We start from the raw sequence: 14,432 nt of genomic DNA, 5'->3' as shown, positions 1-14,432 counted from the left end.
AACAAGTTCTCTGCTTATTTAAGTTTCAGCCTCCTAAAATATTGACACAATTAACTTTTTCAAGTGCTGAGTGTCACAGTTCAGGGCAATTATACCTTATTCCCCCCCTCCATGGTCCCTTGAGGGCACCCACTTTTAGGCTCCTAACTGCTCAGACATCCAGTCTCTGGCAGAGATCCACATCTCTCTCCTTCTTGACCAGAGTTTTTCCAGGCTTCACAGTTCCCTGTCTACACTGTGATATCTCCAGCAACCTAGACGGGCTAAACAGGCTAGCGTCTGTGTTTTGCTTTCTCTCTGAATGCGATAAGCAATCTAATTGCCAGCAATTACAGTTACCATACAATTCCTTATAAGCAGCACATTTATTCTTAAAGTAAAAGTACTTCAGAGAAAACATTTTAAAAACAATAAAAGAATCTACAAGCATGATAAAAGCTTACCAGAGGCCATCCCAACTCCAGCTTTGGGTGTCAGTAGATGTCAGGCCTTCAAAACCCACAACTGGGTTTTCCCCATAGTTACATGTTCATAACTGTCTTGGATTCAGAACCAGAAAAAAACATGAATAGTTCAGTATTTCCTTTATACAATGTGGGCCTTAGATCTTGGCCTAATGGAACAAGTGATCAGCAGACAATGGCTCACTCCTCGGGATGTAGCTTCAAAAGACTGGGTTTTTGCATAACTTGATGTGGGAACTTTGCATTCACCTCCCTTTTGATATTCCCCAGGAAAACCACTTAATGTTTTTTTGTTGCAAAAGCCCATTCTTGTCAGGCACATCATTCAGTATAGCCCTTGGAATTCCCGGTTTCACATCTGTCACATCTCCCCCCTTTGGTGATTACATACAATCCTGGCCCACAATAATATCTTAACAATTAATTTAGTGCAATAGACCCAAAGAGACTTAAACTTAATTCAATAAGGTCTCCCAAGGATATTGCAGGAAATTGACATATGTCACACTACGCATAGTTTTAAAGTGTGTTGTGAGATGCCCCAACTAAGACCATTCAGCTACTCTGTGATGTGCTAGGCTATCTTAGGGTACATCTTCACTATCTGCCGTATCAGCGGGTTACAATCGATTGCTCGGGGATCAATATATCGCGTCTCATCTAGATGCGATATATCGATCCCCAAACGCGCTTATATCGATTCCAGAACTCCACGAACCCGAACGGAGTTGCGGAATCAACAGGGGGAGCCACGGATATCGATCCCGTGCCGTGAGGACGGTAAGTAATTCGATCTTAGATACTTCGACTTCAGCTACGTTATTCACGTAGCTGAAGTTGCGTATCTAAGATCGATTTTCCCCCGTAGTGTAGACCAGCCCTCAGGCTACTTTCTGCAGAAACCTGTAAAACAACTCCAACAACATTGCAGATGTCCCTTTCACAGTTCTGGCTACTTTAAGAGGGGAATTAACAACCTTATTCTATACCTCTACTCTTTTTTCAGGAATCTCCCTTCAAGATTCCAGTGGCATATGGCAAGTGGTAACATTTAGCCTCCTTTTGCACCAGTAGTTCCATATTTTGGGTATAGACACTGAATTTCTTCCCCTGAATCCCTGTCATTTCTCCCATCAACAGCGCACGCGCTGGCACTAGATGTAGAGTCAGCAGTTCTCCGGACATCAGTATAGAGCACACTTCTCCAACACTGTCTTCTGAAACCAACCAGTTCCTCTGCACATTATGTGTGTTCGTGGAGACACTGGGCCCATTCATCAGATAGGAGAATTAAGCTTGCACTCTGTTCCTTTAGGCCCTCAGTCAGCAAGGTACTTAAGCACATGCCTCACTTTAAAGTACTTAAAGTTAGTATTACCACTGAGGTGAATGGGACTGCTTGCCTAAAGTCCATGACTTCAATGGAACCACCCACACCCTTAAAGTTAGGAATGTGCTGAATCAGGGCCTAAAATTACATAATTACACTGTACTATTTTTCAAAAACGTTTTTCGCTTTCCTGTTGCTGTGTGAAAGACCCAAACAAACTCAAGAGAGGAAAATAACTGAGTATTCAGGGGATGTAGTGAAACTGAGTATAAACCAAGGGCTGTCAAGTGCACGAAGTAAGCAAGCTGAAAACTTAGACAAAGGGTAACTTTTTTCCCTCTAATCTCTTATAGTTGTACTAACTCTACGTGTTACTTGTCACAGCAGCAAGTAGAAATTTTTCAGACAGAAGCGATTTTTAAGATGTCAGTGTGACTTTAATTGGCCAAATAAAAAGGCCACATTTTACCATATCACTACTCAAGTAAATAATCAAACCCTGTGGGGTGCCTTTACTGTATATAGGGGACATTTTTTATTGCTAGATAGTGTGCAGCTCAGGTATGTGACCTGTACAGAGACTATCCAAAGGGATTAACGAATATGCCTGAGAAAATCAGTTATATGGAGACAGAAACATTGCCATGGTGCTGAAAATTAGGAATTCATTTGAGATTTATGTGACTGTTTCCTACTGTAATTTCAGAGCCTGGATTAATCTACACCAGTATTTCCCAAACTTGGGATGCCACTTGTTTAGGGAAAGCCCCTGGTGGGTTGGGCCATTTTTTTTTTAACCTGCCGCATCCACAGTTGTCGATCACGGCTCCCACTGGCTGCGGTTCGCCACTCCAGGCCAATGGGAGCTGCTGGAAGTGGCGGCCAGTACATCCCTTGTCCTGCACCGCTTCCAGAAGCGCCCATTGGCCTGGAGCGGTGAACCGCGGCTAGTGGGAGCCATGATCGGTTGGACCTGAGGACGCAGCAGGTAAACAAACCGGCCCGGCCCGCCAAGGGCTTTCCCTACACAAGCGGCGTCCCAAGTTTGGGAAACACTTATCTACACCAAGGATACTCATTGGCTGGTGAGTAAAGAGATTCTCTTGTATTGGCTGAACTCTACAGAATAATTCTGCCTGATCTACTACCAGCAGAATGTTCGTGTGTGGTAGGTTTCCCCTACACTGGCTGTCAGCAGCATTATGAAACTTACTAGAATCTGTATTGTGTCTATGGTCCTGCACAATTTCACACCTCTGCAGGGGCTGAGAGTGAAACACTACTGCAGAGGAGCCTGATCAAAATCAATTTTCTCTTCGTAACTGCCGGCAGAGTACTCAAAATAAGAACAAGAGGGAAGGAAACCAGACACAGAAAAAAAGATAGAAAACTGAGAAAAAATAGGAAGGTAAAAAGAGAAAAGGAGGGAGAAACACCTTATGTGTCTGGGATACAGATGCAGAGAAAGGGTAAAAGAGAGAAAAAAGGAAATATTCCATGTATTTTGTCCACTAGGCCACACTAACGCCTGTCCAATAGTCTATGCTACCTCTCATATGTCCTATACATTTGCTACAGAGATCTGGATTGGTTCTGTGTAGAGTAATCTCCATACAAACAAACCAGGTTGATTAAATTCTATCGAACTCTATAGAATTCATATAGACATTTCTTATACATTTTCTATAGGAATATCTCCAACTTCCCTGCAGAGTAACTGTCATAGTAACTTATTGCTTTGTTTCCTATTAATCCTACGGAGTTTTCTATGAAGACAGCAGTTCCCAAGTTCATTTGTTTCCAGATGACATCAGATGGAATTTAAGTCATTTCCTAACTGGTTAAGATTGCAGTGAATATGGAACCCATACACCTTCCAGTTACAAGACACACAACAGTAGTAATACTCAATATAGAGATGTTTTTTTAAGAAAGATAACAGCCTGTTATTTTGCTTTCACTTTTTGCTATCTTTTCCTTTTCGACTGGCTGGCCACATCAATTCTATCTCTCAGGTTGCCACAGCTATGAAAGGGAGAACAGGAACAGCCAGGTAATCAAATTACAGACCACTGAAAAGGTCAGGCAGAAGTGAAAAGGACACTGTCAATTACTTTTGTACATAGGTTGTTTTATGTCTCCATTGTTTGCAATGCCCTTGAAAAAAGCTCCAAGACCAGATTTCTTTCTGGACTCTTTCTCAGAGGGCTCTGTTCTTTTTACATTCAGCAAGCACAGAGCTAAAACAAGCATGGCATTTTTTGTTTATGCCTTAGCTGGGGCACCATCATCACTCATTACGCCTGCCCAGCTTTGGGAATGAGTCTTGCTAGGAACATGTCTGGGCCCTGGATTGCAGGCTGGGACTGTTGAGAACTTAGGTTTGGATTCCAAGTCTCTACCTAGCCACAAAGCCTGTGTCCCTGGTCCCTTTCCAAAATCCGTCTACCTGCTCACCTTCCAATCTGGTCATCTGTCCTTCAAAACTCTGCTGGGCATTGGCCTGCCATTGCTGCATTGAAACTTTTGCCGTTCGCTCTTTTTGCTCAGAAATGCCTTTGAGGGAGCTATGTGCCAGGTTGGTCTCTCCCTTTCCCTGTGAGATCTGAACCCCAGTGAGCATAAGTGATCTGATTCCTTTTTTCCAAGAGGCCTGACAGGTAAAATAGAATTACTCTGGAAATAGCTTGGAGCTTAGCGGAAAGGGATGGCAGATTTGCAGGGCCCTGTGACCAGATGCTGAAAGCCCTGCAGTGTGGTTTGTGTCAATTACACTGAGTGCAGAGAGGAAAAGGGGGATCTGGCAGAGAGTGGGGAGAGGCAAGAGAATGAAGGAGGGGAAGGGGGACAACTTTGGGGTCAGAAACAGGGAAGGGATCAGGGTCAGAGACAAGGAATAGATGACAGGTTTCAGAGTAGCAGCCGCGTTAGTCTGTATGGCTACATTTGGAATTTCAAAGCGCTGCCCTGGCAGCGCTGCGGGAGCGCTGCCGCGGCAGCGCTTGGAAGTGTGAGTGTAGTCAGAGCGGCAGCGCTGGGAGAGAGCTCTCCCAGCGCTGCATGTAAACCACATCCCTTATGGGTGTAGCGTGCAGCGCTGGGAGCCGTGCTCCCAGCGCTGCTGCCCTGATTACACTGACACTTTACAGCGCTGTATCTTGCAGCGCTCAGGGGGGTGTTTTTTCACACCCCAGTTGCAGCGCTGTAAAGTGTGAGTGTAGCCAAGGCCTAAATCTGCAAAAAGAACAGGAGTACTTGTGGCACCTTAGAGACTAACACATTTATTTGAGCACAAGCTTTCATGGGCTACAGCTCACTTCATCGGATGAACAGATTGGAACATATAGTAAGGAGATATATATACACATAGAGAGAACACGAGAAGATGGGAGTTGTCCTACCAACTCTAAGAGGATAATTAAGAGAAAAAACTTTTGTAGTGATAATCAAGATAGCCCATTACAGACAGTTTGACAAGAGGTGTGAAAATACTTAACACAGGGGAAATAGATTCAATGTATTTCAGCCATTCCCAATCTCTATTCAAGCCTAATTAGCCTCTTAGAGTTGGTAGGACAACTCCCACCTTTTCATGTTCTCTGTATGTGTATATATATATCTCCTTACTATATGTTCTATTCTATGCAGCTGATGAAGTGGGCTGTAGCCCATGAAAGCTTACACTCAAATAAATTTGTTAGGCCTTGGCTACACAGGCGCTTTACAGCACTGCAACTTTCTCGCTCAGGGGTGTGAAAAAAACACCCCCCTGAGCGCTGCAAGATACAGCGCTGTAAAGCGCCAGTGTAAACAGTGCCACAGTGCTGGGAGCCGCGCAAGCTAATCCCCACGGGAAGGTTGCGTATGTGCAGCGCTGGGAATGCTCTCTCCCAGAGCTGGCGCTGTGACCACACTCACACTTCAAAGCGCTGCCACGGCAGCGCTCCCGCAGCAGCACTTTGACATTTCAAGTGTAGCCAAGCCCTAAGGTGCCACAAGTACTCCTGTTCTTTTTTTAAGGAATAGAAGGACTCTCAACTTCTGAGCTCTGACATAGTTTCAAATAGCTCAACATTTATTACTTATTCTGCTTTGTCCATCACCCTTGTTTTTGTTAAATAGCTGATATTGCACAGCCAGCACAGGGGTCTTTGAGAACAATGTGGCAGCAATGGGCATGACTGACATCTCTTTTCCATCTGATAACAGCTAGGCAGTGGGGTGCTGTGATTACTATACTAACTGGCTAAGAAGTATAGACACAAATACTCAGTTCTAAAGCATCCTATTAGTTCTGCTACCCTATCCCTCACCCATCCCCTGCCCCCAACTTCTTTGTCTCATCCATCTGTTATGCCTTGCCTTTTAGACTCAGATCTGTGGGGCAGGGATTGTCAGTTACTATACGTTTGTATAGTGCCTAGCACAATGGGGGTTGGAGCTAGTTGAGGCCTCTAGAACCTACTGGAATAGAAAGATTACAGTTTTATTAATAAATTTCCCTTTTTTAAAAGTGCCATTCAGAATACAAGGGATATTCCTCACAAGATCGTAACCATTTAAGGTAAGTCAGAGTTTTGAAGGCACTTGACACTGTCTCTTTAACTAACAAAAGATGCAGCATATTTCCATTCTCTGACAATGATCATAATAAAAATGAGAAACAATACAAACTGCAAGATCAATTCTGCCCTCCAATATATGCATGCATGATGCTGTGCATCCCCTGATGTCGGGAAGAATACAACATAAGGACTGGAGCAGAAGGCCAAAGTCAAAGCCCCAACGCTGGGCATGTTCTGATCTGCTTCTGACCCTGTGGCTCATGCTCATCTCTAATAAACTTGGCAACACAAATTTAGGCATCTGGGCCCAGGACTGAGATCTTAATCTAGGCTTGTTAGCAAACTCAGTTTGAACGCGAGGTATTTATGTAAAGTCCTGTTTGATTCTGCATAACATTAAAAGCTACCTTGTAGGACTTAAAGCTGAGTCAAGCCCAGAGTAAAGAAACAAGAAGCAATGTTAATTGGAATAATACCTGGTGTTATTATAAACTGAAGAAACTGAGAACAGTAAAGCCGTTTATTTGAGTATCCATCAGGTCCAGTTGTTTGTTCATTTTAATTCAGGAAGCATCTGCCTGGATGAAACTATGCTCTGCGTTACTCCACGTGGGTATGGTTTAAAACATTTTATATGGAGAACGCCACTGCTCCCTCTTAATTGTCTTTTATAACAGGCTGTGCTCTGGCAGGGTCAAGCCCCTGAAAACCACCATATTAGTATATAAGTGCGTGGGAGCAACATGCCAGAAGCAGCACTTTTGGGCTAAATGACACATGCTATAGCTGGAACACAAGCTCTGACACTCTTCTGATATAAAAGCAAGTAGGTTAGTACCCTCCCTCTCTCTTCTGTCAACAGACTATGTAGCATCTTCAGCAATGTGCTTCCCAACACTTTCCAAGAAGCTTCTCAAAGCAACTTCTGAGAAATCCTTTGTTTACATAAGATGAAAAACACTCTCCAGAGACAAGCCGCTGAGAATATTTCAGCAGTTTTTTTATACCCGAATTCCAGGTCATGCTTTTATTACCAATCTCCACTTCTTGTAACAGGGATCTGCTGTATTTTAAAGGGCAAAATAATAACACAAAATCCAAAGACAGACATATACTTGATGCTTATAGGACCTGCTTCAACACTCATATGGAAAGACTCCCATTGATTTAAATGGGAGTTGGGCTAGGCTTATACACAGCTTGTCAACGAAGGGTTTCCAGCTGCTTCACGAAGGTAGGTGATTATTATTCCTATCAACAGCTGAAGAAACTGAAGCGTATTATCCAGGGTCACATGGCAAATCTGTGGTAGAGCTAGGAGTACAAAACAGAAATCACTCTCAATCCCTTGCTCTACCCACCCGACATTTCCCCTTCCTTAACTGCTTGTATAATCTCTTTGTCTTTGCTAACATTGTTCAGTGAATTTAATGACACATTAAACCTCTAGATTTCCCAAAACTCAGAGCTGAATTCAGCTCTTACTTGCTTTTAATGGAGGTTTGTGCTCAGCTGCTTTCACCATGGCTGAATTTGGAGCTAAACTGGTATAAAATGCATCGTCATTCAGCACTGGGAGCAGAGACCAGGCAGCACTAAAGGTTTCATGCAAATTGCATTTTACGTTTCAGTCCCACCGTTTTCTCAATCAGTTATACTTACAGCATGTGCAATGCCGTCTCTGTCTCGCAAAAGTGCACTCACTCCTTGCTCAGTCTAACAATGTCAAAGTTCACAAAGTGAGAAGCCACGAAACATTCTGAGTCCAATTCCCAATCCTACTCTCACTGACCTCAGTGACCAAGATCTTCATGACTTAAATGGAAGCAGAAGAGCTATAAGCAGGCATCTGTTTGTCAAGCATGGACAGTGTGAGAGTCCAGAGCAAGAGGCTGTAAACTGGTTTCCAAACTGATTCAATACTGGTTTAGAGAAACACGGTGGGTGAGTAAATATCTTTTATTGGACCAATTTCTGTTGATGAGAGATAAGCTTGTCTCTCTCACCAACAGAAGTTGGTCCAATAAAAGATATTACCTCACCCACCTTGTCTCTCTAATATCCTGGCACTGATGTGGCTACAGCTACACTGCAAACATCAATACTAGTTTAGCAGTCGGGACACAAAAGGGGCCTGTACTGCTTCCAAAACACTTGGAGTGAAATCTGGCTCCACTGAAGTCAATGGAAGTTTTGCCACTAACTGTAATGGGGTGAGTGTTTCATCTTTGTTTGTTTTTTTTTTCAAATCTGTAACTATTATAACTGTATATTCTTGTTACCCATATAAATGCACTAATAATCAATAGTGAGATGGATATAAAGGATATACTGTTTAAATGGACTAAATCAGGGGTTCTCAAACTTCATTGCACCATGATCCCCTTCTGACAACAAAAATTACTACATGACCCCAGGACTGGGGACCAAAGCTTGCGCTCCCCCCGAGCCCCATGTGGAAGGGCCAAAGCCAAACCCCGGGCCCCAACACCTTGAATGGGGGGGACAAAGATCAAGCCCAAGGACTTCAGTCCCAGGCAGGGGGCCTGTAACTTGGGCTCTGGCCCCAGAACTGAAGCCCTCAGGCTTTGGCCCCTGGCGGTAGGGCTCAGGCTTCGGCCCTGGGCCCCACCAAGTCTCAGTCAGTCCTGGAGACCCACTTAAAATAGGATCACAACCCACTTTGGGGTCCTGACCCACAGTTTGAGAACCACTGAACTAGACGAGGGTTTCAGAAGGGACCTGGAAGAAAAATGATACAGTGGAGGGAAGTGTCTTCTTCTGACTACAGATGGTTGGCAAACACATTACATCAACAACAAGCTCAGAAATGCCAAGCAGTTAAAAACATATAAAAAATAAACTAAACAAAACAAAGCATGAGGCACAGAAGTGCTTCTCTGCTGGGCTGAACAACCCGGGGGCATTTTCCTTTACCATTCAGTAACGCTGGCAGAAGGACTCCCACTGCAGCAGCTCTGTGATTTTGGCTCATTTCGGGGTTTTTTTTAAAGCTGGTGCTTGACAGCCACTTCCCTTTTTTAGAACGAACATGGACTGTGTAGTATACTGAAGCTACTTGCCTTCCAGTAAGTAAATACAAGAACCCATTCTTGTCCCTCCTTCTGGTAAAGGGTTTTAGATTGATAGACTTTGCAGGATGATACAAGTGATAAATGTGGGTTGCCATAAGGAAATCACAGTGAATCCTTCTCTAATTCAGGAATCACAGGAGGCTGCTGGAGGGGAGATGTGAGGAGCTCCCCTGTCCCAATCCCTTCTCATGGGAGAGTCAAATTGGGCTTTCAGTTAAAGCTGCTCAGACAGGATTGGTACTTCCTACTAAAACAAGTGGAAGGGGCCTGTTCTGGGTTACTCAAAATTCAGTCTTATTTTTCTGACTGTACAATCTGAATCCTTCCACTGCATTCTGCGTTCCCACGGCCTTTGTGAGCAGTGACAATGAAAATACCCAGAGCAGCCTACAGGCTCTGTGGACAAACTCTGAAGCATTTAGATTGCTAAACCGTACCTACATAAATCTATCTGATTCTCAGTCACTGGAACACACATCCAGGGTGTTAGATAAACAGACAGCACATTCTGGGGGATTTGGGAAACCTGGGATTGTCACTACTTTTCCATTCCTAAGAAGGCTAATCTTAGTTATAATTATCTAGGATATAGTCTGTCTTTCAATAGCTCATACACTGATAAATGGAGCATTCAGTCTCATAAATGCATCTCCTTGTCCTGATGTATGCAATGTGTTCCAGCTGGGAGGAGAAATATTTTTCCCCCTGCACTTGCTTAGCTATATCCAGACACCCAATGGGCCACATCAATAGCAAGTGTTTAACATCACAGCTCCACTGAAATCCATTTAGGTTCACCTATTTAACATCAGCTGAGGATTTGGCCCTATATTTCGGAACACAAAATAATATCCTATAACAACACATATATGACATTAATATACCATAAAATCCTATCAATAGCCAGTAGATACTATTATAAGAAAAACTGCCATACAAACATAAGAGATTGCAATTGCACAAATAATTTTGTCTAGCCCAGGCTATGTGATTGCCAGCTTAATGCCGTTCATGGGAAAAGCCACTTAAATTAGGCTCATTTAAATTCATACCAGTTTTTCCTTCAGCTAAACTATTTGTGCCCATTTAGTACAAGCAGGATTTGGCCTCAAGATTCTTGACCAAAATTTGTCCTCTTGCCCCACTGGTGTTGCCCAGCTAATTACCTTTCTCCTTCCCTGTGTCTATTTCTATAGCAGTGTATGTACTAACACACACATGTTCAAAAGAGATCACACTCGCTCTGATTCTGGCCACCTTTGGTCATGCAGCAAGTTCTTTCTTTGATAAAGCTTTTCCACCATAACCAGAACAATGTTTACAAACACCCAGTCTTCTCAATCCTCTCCACCAGCAAGCAGATATTTCTATAACCAGACTCCATGAAGTCCAGCAAGAACCTCACTGTATCCATTTGATTAACCTAGAAACTGTGCAGCATATGCATTATAACACAGTCGTTAATTACATGATCGCATTCTATTTTTTCCACAGGACCCCTGCTTCATCTGTTGCAGAAGTTGAAAAGTATGTAGTGAATGAGGCAGGGAACTAAAGGAAAAGAAAGGATGGTCTTGTTGTTAAGGCAGTTGAACGCTGTCGTGGGGAACTGGATGCGATCCCTGCCTTTGCCACAGAGTTTCATTGTGATTCTAGTCAAGTTACTTAAATCAAACTTTTCCACTCATTTCCTGGGTGCCCAGCTTGAGATATGTGGGGCCTGATTTGCATTGACAGCTGTAACTGAAATCAATGGGAGACGAGTGTTGGGTATACAACGTGCTATATAGTGCTACATACTCTGAAAAATCAGGTCCTAGGTGTCTCACTGTGGTACCTGAAGTTCCTTGGCACTTCTGACAATTTTGGCTTTAATCTCCATGCTTCAGTTCCCCACTTGTATGAGGATAATACACCACTTCACCTCACATGGATGTTGTTTAAATAAATGCATTAAATGTTTGCAAAGAATTATATTACTGTGATGAGAGCACCATAGAAAAGCTCAGAAGGAAATTAATAATTCTGTATTCAGAGGGTTTGGAGAGTGTGTAGTAAATAAACCCTGGAGTGACATAAAGAAGGGTGATGATTAAAAAAAAATTGAATAGCTAACCATTTAGTGAGTACCATCCATCCTGTGCTCTGAATGAGGCGGGAGTTCAAAATCAGTATAGGTCAGGACCATCTCATTAAAGACTGTCTCATAATGCACAATGCACAAAGGAGCTGAATGAATGTCACATGGTATTCTTTTAATGTAATTTTTGGATGCAATATGCATAAAGAATTGTTTGATGAAATGGAGACACGGGAGATTGTTGAACAAGGGATATTAGTCATGTCAACAGTTTCACGAGACAAGCTGCATGAATCTAAAGTTGGCCTGGTTTAGTAAAGGTGAACTCTTCCTATTTAGAGGCTGTTTTAAAATGATATGAATATAAGATTGCAAGGAAATAGGATGACTCCCGGAACATCTAAAACATCAGGGGAAATAAAAGCTAAGTCTACAAGAATAAAATCCAGCTCATCCATGACGTGAACTTCATTCACTGATGTCAGTTCCATTAATGCCCAATGAAACTAGAGGTCTTCACTTGAGCCAGCTGACCTACGGCAGAAGTGGCAAGCATTAGTGTATGACACTGGATTTATTTCAGCTGTTAAGGTTTACATCCCTGCCTTTCACACAATTATTCATTTTACACTGTCATAGTAAAATATACTGAGGAACAAAAGCTTTTAAAAAAAATCCCACAATTCACTTGCTAGTAAAGAAATTCTCTCTATATTAAAGACAACGGCTTCACATGATTGGTTTAACACAAAAACCAGATGAAACACGGAGGTTTTGACTGAGCTTCACTTTGAGATTTGGGGTTTGTTTAAACCCAGAAACTCAAAGCCAAAGTCTCGAGGTGGGAAGCATGAAGCAAAAACAAAGGAAAAGCTCACAGATACCCTTAGAACTGAAACTGATGACCTTCAATCAACTCTACTATTCATCACCCAGTGATCCACCGCTATTCAGATGTCCCGAGCGCCAACCCCCTTCCACGCCTTCACTTCTGTCTTGGCTCTCAAAGAGCCTACTGTTAAAAAAACACCTTTCCTCAGTTCTCTGGTTCTCTTGGCACCCCTTGTGGACTAGTTAGAATGGACCATGTGGAGTCAACTCCTGACGCTCCATGGAATAGCACATCTGCCTTCACAAGTAGCTCAGCCAAGGCCAGTCAGATATCCCTGAGACACCTCCCAGGGTCAATATGCACCAGGAATGTTCTCATGATCAGCCAGTTAAATCCTAACAGGGAACTGATGAAGTGAGAGTATTCAATTGTACTTGGTTTCACTGGTAGATAAGGCATACGACAAGAATTTGCCTGTTTGAAAAGACCAACAATAAAAACATGCATTGATCAAAATTTGCTCTTATCTTGTGTTTAAAAGGAGAGGGCAGCTTTCAGCCACATTCAGGCTCTGCGCAGCATCTGATTTCTGGCCTGTGCTTTGAGTATTCTTGCTGTAATAACACTATAAATATGTAATGAGAATTTAGGAAATATACTAGTGGAGACTCCTAATTAAATAGGTGACCTACCTCCATCTCCAAGGCTCCACAATATGCAGTACAGTCTGTTCAGTGCTCCCTGACAGACAGAGTAAAGGCTTTCTTGTTAGGGAAAAAACACAAATGATTCCTGGAATGGCATGGGAAGAAGTCTCTGAGCCTGACACACGGATTTCAGAGGAAAGTGCTCACTCACTGCTTTGTATGCTACTGTTACAAAAAATGAGGTTAGACAAATCTGCAGAACTAGGTTCAGGAAACAACTGGGTCAGATTTAAATGAGCAAATCAAGGTCCATTCATGCTCCTGGAACACAGAATTTTGAATGAGACTGTCATAGTTTGAGATAGCAGAGTTTCTCTCCTGACTTAAATATCAGAGCACAAAGTCTAAGGACTGAGGTTCCCAGATGACCAGTATCTAGCTATCTTAGGTACTTCTATGGCCCACAGTACCTGAGCAGCTCACAGTCTTTTACATTTCTATCCTCACAAAAGCCCTGTGAGGTAGGGAAGTGCTGTTATCCTCCTTTTACAGGTGGGGAACTGATGCACAGAAATGTTAAGTGACTTGCCCAAGGTCACACAGGAAGTCTTTGACAGAGCAAGGACTTGAACCTAGGTCTCCCAAGTCCTAGATGAGGGCCCTAACCATATGGAAATCCTTCCTCTCTATCAATAATGGCTAGAGGGAGAGCACCCATAATGTTTTCTCAATGCTACATAGTACTGCCCAGTGTATTACCCTCCAACAGGGGCTCTTTTTTATTTTTCCAGGAGCCACTGGAAAGAAGGGTGCAGTGTTCACTTTCTAAGAGGAACATTAGAAAGGGAAGGTAAAGAGTCGGTATCAACCCTAGGGAAGGCACGGTGTGGGGGTTTCCATGTTACACTCTAACAGACAGACAACTAGAGTCTGGATGGTTCTGAGGGTTGGTAATAAAATACAGAACTTTTCACCTTCAGGTTACTGGTTTGAATCTGGCCCTGGTTAGTAGCAAGTGAAGGTCATTGGCATCTGACAGATGCTTGATGAAACAAGCTGGGAGGAGCTCAGTCCATTTGTTAATGGACAGGTTACAAAAGCTGACGGGGAGGAGGGAGGCATTCTCAGCCGAGACACCATAGCTTGCGTACGCAAGGAAAAGGAACCAGCTCCTCATCCCCTCAAAGCGCTGCCGTGAGGCACAGTAGTAAGCCCAATGCTGGTACACTTGCTCTGCCCATGCTGTGAGTTTTCAGTCTCCAGGGCTCTCTATCCAACTCTTTTTTTGAACACTAGGTTCACTTAAAGACATTTACAAAGAATGACCAAAGCAAGGAGTAAGAAAAGTTTTGCGTAAACCTTGGAATCAAGAGCTAGATGTCCAGCTGCACCAGAGCTCTGTTTGGCATAGCTGAGGAG

At 43.1% G+C, this 14,432-nt stretch overlaps 1 protein-coding gene across 4 annotated transcripts in view; it reads right to left on the bottom strand.

The window, feature by feature from the left end:
* LHPP (phospholysine phosphohistidine inorganic pyrophosphate phosphatase) overlaps positions 1 to 14,432 on the bottom strand; it is a 168,362-nt gene that overhangs the window by 80,400 nt on the left and 73,530 nt on the right. For 2 of the 4 annotated variants that reach the window (XR_004001364.1, XR_004001365.1), the window contains exon 7: positions 444 to 539. The exons of 1 other annotated variant lie outside the window; for it this stretch is intronic. Coding sequence is in view for 1 of the 3 variants with exons in the window: in XM_030570644.1 (XP_030426504.1) it covers positions 7,640 to 7,673 (34 nt within the window). In the remaining 2 variants the exon portion in view is untranslated. Of the gene's footprint in view, positions 1 to 443; positions 540 to 7,364; positions 7,674 to 14,432 lie in introns of those variants that run through there. One more of the 4 variants, XM_030570644.1, reaches the window with a different exon arrangement.

Source organism: Gopherus evgoodei, chromosome 7 (genome assembly GCF_007399415.2).
Source record: "Gopherus evgoodei ecotype Sinaloan lineage chromosome 7, rGopEvg1_v1.p, whole genome shotgun sequence".
Classification (NCBI taxonomy): domain Eukaryota; kingdom Metazoa; phylum Chordata; order Testudines; family Testudinidae; genus Gopherus; species Gopherus evgoodei.
This window is presented reverse-complemented; position numbering and strand designations above follow the sequence as displayed.